Source organism: Schistocerca piceifrons, chromosome 1 (assembly GCF_021461385.2).
Source record: "Schistocerca piceifrons isolate TAMUIC-IGC-003096 chromosome 1, iqSchPice1.1, whole genome shotgun sequence".
Taxonomy (NCBI): Eukaryota; Metazoa; Arthropoda; class Insecta; order Orthoptera; family Acrididae; genus Schistocerca; species Schistocerca piceifrons.
In genome coordinates, this window is record NC_060138.1 from 198,441,215 (window position 1) to 198,448,387 (window position 7,173).

The 7,173-nt window shown below is 43.3% G+C and overlaps 1 protein-coding gene across 1 annotated transcript in view; it reads right to left on the reverse strand.

Annotated features, from left to right (window-relative positions):
- The window catches only part of LOC124799570 (maltase 2-like), a 121,705-nt gene extending 117,504 nt beyond the window's left edge, over nucleotides 1-4,201 (reverse strand). Inside the window, exon 1 of the mRNA XM_047262934.1 lies at nucleotides 4,015-4,201. Within this exon, the coding sequence (XP_047118890.1) occupies nucleotides 4,015-4,201 (187 nt within the window). The remainder of the gene's footprint in view (nucleotides 1-4,014) is intronic.
- Nucleotides 4,202-7,173: the final 2,972 nt, after the last annotated feature.

The window sequence follows — 7,173 nt, forward strand, 5'->3', positions numbered from 1 at the left end:
ATTCCTGACCTGAATCCTATAGAACACCTTTGGGATGTTTTGGAACGCCTGCTTAGTGCCAGGCCTCACCGACCGACATCGGCACGTCTCCTCAGTGCAGCACACCGTGAAGAATAGGCTGCCATTCCGCAAGAAACCTTCCAGCACCTGATTGAACGTATGCCTGCGACAGTGGAAGCTGTCATCAAGGCCAAGGGTGGGCCAACACCATACTGAATTCCAGCATTACCGACGGAGGGCGCCACTAACTTGTAAGTCATTTTCAGCCAGGTGTCCGGATACTTTTGATCACATAGTGTCTATGCCGCCTAAGTTTCACCGCAGACCTAGAGTAAAAGAACCAACCGATTCGCCCAATTTGTCTGAGCAGGAATAAGTATGTAATTTATAAATTTTGACTTTGTACTGTAGGATAGATGAAGAATGCCCATTCTTCCGGTAAGTATGCAAATTGTCACTAGGACAAGTGCTATGGCGACTATGTTGCCTCAGCCACAGTACTCGCCGGACATGACCCCCTGTGGCTTCTTTCTGTTCCCGAGGCTGAAGAGAACCATGAAAGGACGCTGTTTTGGCTCGATTTATGATATAAAAACAGAATTTCTGAAGGAGCTCAACATCTTAACGAAAAATGAGTTCCAGAAGTGCTTCCAAGATTGGAAAAAAGCGCTGACACAAGTGTATTATATCTGAGGAGGATGACTTTGAAGGGAAAAAAGCTGATGTTGAATACACTGGAGAACCAAAACTTTATCACCATCTGCTTAATAGCAAGTTTGTCCGTCTTTTGAACGAAATACATCACTGATTCTGCGTATCAGGGTTCCGACAGTTTGTCGATTGGTTTGTGGAGATATGTGTCATTAGATGTCTGCGCACATGTCATGTAATTCGCATAAATAACGCGCTGCTGATTTGAGTACACGGTTATGGCGCCCGATGGCGACCCAGATGGGTTCCATAATATTTACATCAGGCGAGTTTTGTCGCCGAGACATCAACGTGAATCCGCTATAATGCTCCTGACACCACTGTAGCACGCTTCTGGCTCCGAGACGTGGATAATTATACTGCCGAAAGATGATATCGCCGTCGGGGAAGACATAAAGCATGAAGGAATGCAAGTGGTTCGCACTGTCAGCGTGTCCTCCATTCCTTCCACAGGTCCAATGCAAGCGCAGGAGAATGTCTCCTGACGCATAATACAGGGTGATTCAAAAAGAATACCACAACTTTAGGAATTTAAAACTCTGCAACGACAAAAGGCAGAGCTAAGCACTATCTGTCGGCGAATTAAGGGAGCTATAAAGTTTCATTTAGTTGTACATTTGTTCGCCATTTCAGCCAATAAAGTTTTTGGTCCCTTTTTCTTCGAAGGTGCTACTGTAACTGGACTACAGTATCTGGAGATGTTAGAGAATTGGCTGTTCCCTCAGCTCGAACAAGAAGCACAACAATTCATATTTCAGCAGGATGGAGCGCCACCACATTGGCACTTATCTGTCCGTAACTACCTGAACGTCAACTACCCGAGGCGATGGATCGGCCGCCAGGCAGCCCGTGACAGAGCACTTCATCACTGGCCTCCAAGAAGCCCTGTGATCTTACCCCCTGCGATTTTTTCTTATGGGGGTATGTTAAGGATATGGTGTTTCGGCCACCTCTCCCAGCCACCATTGATGATTTGAAACGAGAAATAACAGCAGCTATCCAAACTGTTACGCCTGATATGCTACAGAGAGTGTGGAACGAGTTGGAGAATCGGCTTGATAATGCTCGTGTCTGGAGGGGGCCTTATTGAACACCTCTGAACTTGTTTTTGAGTGAAAAAAAACCTTTTTAAATACTCTTTGTAATGATGTATAACAGAAGGTTATATTATGTTTCTTTCATTAAATAAACATTTTTAAAGTTGTGGTATTCTTTTTGAATCACCCTGTACTGCTCCCATCAGCGCGCGACCGTGGCGCGCTACACATTTCGAGCCGTCGTTCGCCTCGATGACGGTATTTGTGGAGACGACGATCGACCTAATGTAGCAAAAATTTGATACATCCGAACATCCGAAACGTTTCGATTGATCATCGGTTAAATTCCGAAGGTCCCGTGCCCACTGCAATCGTAACTAACGATACCGTTGGGTGCCGGCCGCGATGGCCTATCGGTTCTAGGGGCTTCAGTCCGGAACCGAGCGACTGCTACGGTCGCAAGTTCGAATCCTGCCTCGGGCATGGATGTTTGTGATATCCTTAGGATAGTTAGGTTTAAGTAGTTCAAAGTTCTAGGGACTGATGACCTCCGATGTTAAGTCCCATAGTTCTCAGAGCCATTTGAACCATATCGTTCGGTAAACATTTGAACACGTAGGGGTGGTCTGCTGCAGAGCTCCATGTTCAACAATTTACGATGAGCGATGTACTCCGAAATTCTTGTGCGTCCACCAGTACTTTGCTCTTTCAGCAGAGATGGCACAGATCACCAGCTGTCAGACAAAACTCTGAACTCCACGTTCTGTGAAGAGTCGTGGACCTCCACTCACTTAGCGACTAGTGGTAAGTTTCTTCTCCCTCTTTCCACAGATGCTCACGACAGTAGCACGTGAACACTCGAGTAGCTCCGCCGCTTTCGAGATACTCGTTCACAGGTTCTCCGTAATAATAATCTGCCCTTTGCCAAAGTCACTTATCTCAATGGATTTTCCCATTTGCAGCCCATACCTTTGCTAGGGTGATTCCCCGTCCGTGTCTTATCAGTATAACCACAGATACTTTCAGAAAAACGAAAATCTTCATTAGTTTTTTATCACACCTCGTATGTAGTATTAGTTTCTCGGTGTCTATAATCTATTCGCAACGAATATACGTGTACCTACTGTGGCGGAACGCCATATATATTTATTAAATAAAACAAATGGAGTTTTCGTATTCTGATGAATAATTCGTCATGTGACGCTATAAGTGCTAAAGTGCGATGTGTTTTGTGCAAGGAGCATTAACATTACGAAGAAAAATCTGGAGAAGATAATGAAATCGAATCGTCTTTCTTTTATCTGTGTTGGTTAATTAAAAAAAGACCAAAGACATTGTATCATGTGACTCACACTCTCTTGTCTTCGATTCTGGTATGGATGATAGACGCCACTGCTCGCTGAAATAATTGTGTGTGACTTCTGTAAAACAATTCATAATATGAATACAATTTCCATGTAATAACATTTACTTTTTGTACAGCTCGCACCTCTCATATTAGTGCATCAATATTTTGTGCAAATTTGTTGTTTTAGCGTGTGCCCCGGAGGGAACCCCCATTTCTCTTGCAGCATAAGTTGGCCATTACGCCGGCAAAACAATTATTCTTATTAAATCGTTTATTAAATGTAAATGTAAATGAAGGAGAGTGCTCTGTTTTTCTCATTCGATATTCTAAAGCCAGTAAAATTAAATCAAAGCTTTAATCATTAATATTTTCGTTGCATTGATTTAAGTAAATTTTCCATTGGCCGCTGAACGGCAAATGACGAAAATCTCCTTAGTTTTACCTCGGTAATGAAAAATAATCAAAGCAGTTTATTACTTTTCATGAAAAAGGAAATATCTCAGATAATCATCGTCGTTTTAAAATTGGTGCATAATTAAACCAGTTGCTATCAGGCCCCTTGAGAACTAATTTTTTATTACAACATTCCGCGTAATATACGAAGATTTTTATTAATAATAGCAGCCACTCACGCAAACTTAACCGTAGAAGGCGGTGAATCGCGCGTTGTATTTCACAAACTGTTACGTACGCACCGCGGAAAAACCAAGGTCTACGTAAATGCTTGTGGTGGTATTGAGTTTGCTTAACAGTCTCATGCTAGCCATAATCAGAACCCAATGCTACTGATGATCATTTCTCTTTAAATCAAGTACCCCAAAAGAAATAGGACATTAAAATTTTACGTAATATTATCACTCAAACCAAAATAAAAATATTATTTTTTTTTTTTTTTTGTATACCACCACTTCCACTCACCTCTGAGGTCACCGACGCCATCGCCGTTCGAATCCTTGAAGGAGCGCGGGTATATCTGGTAGATGACTGACGTTTGCCACCAGGCCAACTCCTCGTCGTCCGCCTTGGGCTGCCTAACCCTCACGGGGTCGGCAGACACAGCCGCCGCCAGAAGGCAGAGCACCGCCGTAATTCCGAGTACCCTCATCTCGCTACTTCTACACACTGACCACTCACTCCTAAGCCCAGGTGCCTCCTTTTATGAGCCAACGAAACTGCTCCATCGCTCTCACGAACTTTCCACCAATTACTCGCGATAGATAGTGCGTTGTTGTCAACAGCCTCAAGTGGGTTCGCCAAGGAGGCCTCGGCTATCTACTACCGAATCGTCGCTGTGCTCTGATTATTCCGCTGCTGAAGAAGAGACAGTTGTCAATGTATTTACATTGACAACTGTCTCTTCTTTTTTAATTGGTTGTTTGTCACTCTACATGTTTCATACCTCTTGATGCAGCCTTGTCTAGTACTAATTTTATCTTATTTTATTGGTTTTTTTTATTAATAGAAACTGTTATGTAGGCATGCTATTCCTGTTTTGTGCTAAATGTTTTCCTATCAACTCCATTGATATTTAGGTACTGTTCAGTTTTTACTATTTCATTGCAAAGATGTTACTTACTATATGTTTCTACTTCTCTCTAGATGTGTTACTTCTCTTCCAATGTTGTCTGCTAACATTTAACTTCTTTGGTGATAATACTCAGTAAATGTCTGAAGATGGCCTTGTAAGCCGAAAACCGGTTAGCAATAAAAGTAATATTGTAGAACAAAAGCAAACTGGTGCTTTTCATTTATTATTATAATGTTGTTCTACCAAGAACCGACGGAAGATTCTGTTAATATTTCAGACAGTATTTCCAATTGAAAACTGAACTTGTACCGTATTGTATTGTGATGTTACAAGTCAACGTAAGTGTTGTTCTAATAATCCGACCTGTTTTACTTTCCGACCATCCTCTCGATCCCACAGGGGACAGATTAGTAAGATTCTACTACGAGGGTCGTTCAATAAGTAATGCCCCACACTCTTTTTCCCTGAACATATTTATTGTTAAGAGTCAGAATTTGGTGACAATATAGATCAACATGTCCTATTTTTCTACGTACTCTCTATCATGTTCCATGGCCGTACGCCAATGTTGTGGAAGAGCATGTATTCCCTGCTGGCAAAAGCACTTGTCCTGTAAGCGTAGACATGTTTCCACTGTATGACTGACACTCTCGTCATCTTCACAGTGTGTTCCCCGTAGAGAATCTTTAAGCTCCAACAATGCATAAAACATGGCCTTTCTTTGAATCTTGTGGTTCGCTGTGAACATTTGTAGAACCCATTATGAGCACCTCTTTGAATATCCGAGAGTCCAGATCATTGCAGACGTACTTCCAGCGCCGACCGACAACTGTAGAGCCAATTGTTGAGCTGTGATGCGTCGGTCGGCATGAACAATGGCATCCGCACGATTCAGCATGTCTGGACCAGTGGCTGTGAGAGGACGTCCCGATTGTGCCTGATCATCGAGGTCTGTTTCTGCATTTCCTGAGGCTGTAACTTTCTTTACCCATCGCCCAACTGTACTCCTATCAACTGCAGCATCGCCACACACTGCACACAAACATTTACGGATGTTCACCACGGTTTCTTTTTCTGCACACAAGAATTCAAGAACAGCACGCTGCTTGTGACGTGAGTCGTACGTAGACGCCATTTTGACGCTGTACTACAGCTCTGTCATCTACCTGAACGGTTCGAAACTTACCAGCGCACAGAACAAACATCAAATGTGAAGCACCAACAAGGACGTTTGTGTATGTATATTAAAGTCTTTTTTAAAAAATGTGGGGCGTTACTTATTGAAAGACCCTCGTAGATGTCGGAGCTAAGTGAATTCGAACGTGGGCTGTTGCCTTTCGTATGGTGGGTGCTTCCATAATCAAGGTAGACGAAGTGCTTGATGTTTCAAGAGGGGCCTTATCGAAGGTTTACATCGCATACAGGGAAAGTAGATAAACATCATCTGCTAAGTCACGACGCCAATGAAGGTGTTCGTTCAGTGACAGTAACAAACGGTTATTGAAGAGGATTGTGAGCAAAGGAAGGAGGATAACTTCGCTGCAGAACCGAATGTCGGATTCACCCACCTTGTCACCAGTAGAACAACACGAAGGGAGCTCCAGAATCAGGGAAATGCAATGCCACTCATCAGTGATTCAAATGCTAGAACAGGAAAATTTGGTGTCAGAGCCATAAAACTTGGGCTGTCGACCAATGGAAGAGAATCATTTGGTCGAATGACTTCTATCCGAGTTTACATCCCAAAAGTGAAACATGGCAGTGGTCCAGTGATCATTTGGGCAGCCATATCGTGTTATTCTATGGGCCACTCTGCAAGGTCATATTACACCCAAGGGTTATGTGACCATTTTGGCCCATGAGTTCCATCCCATGCTACAACTTTTGTTCCCCAATGAAGATGCTGTATACCAAGGCGACAGGACAACTGTTCACACAGCTCGGATCGTCCAGGATTGGTTTTCTGAGCACGAGGATGAATTATCGAAACTTCCCTGGACACCACAGGCGCCAGATCTCAATATTATTTAGCTTTTGTGGTATACTTTCGAGAGAAGGTTGCGTGATCGCTATCCACTTCCATCATCGTTTTCTGGACTCCACAATTATTATGCAGTAAGAATGGTATAAGATCATCTTCATAAGACTCCCTTGGAAACCATACGGATCCTCTATTTGCCGACCAGTGTGGCCGAGCGGTTCTAGGCACTTCAGTCTGGAACCATGAGACCGCTACGGTCGCAGGTTCGAATCCTGCCTCGGGCATGGATGTGTGTGATGTCTTTAGGCTAGATTCAAGTAGTTCTAAATCTAGGGGACCGATGACCTCAGGTGTTAAGTCCCATAGTGCTTACAGCCATTTGAACCATTTTGAAAAGGTTTCTGACGTGATTATGGACGCACGATGGGAATTAACAGGCTTTGAACATGGAATAATAGTTGGAGATAGACGCTCGGGCTAGGGATACTCCATCTCGGAAATCGTTAGAGAATTCAGTATTCCGAGACCCACTGTATCAAGAGTGTGCCGAGAATACCAAATTTCAGGC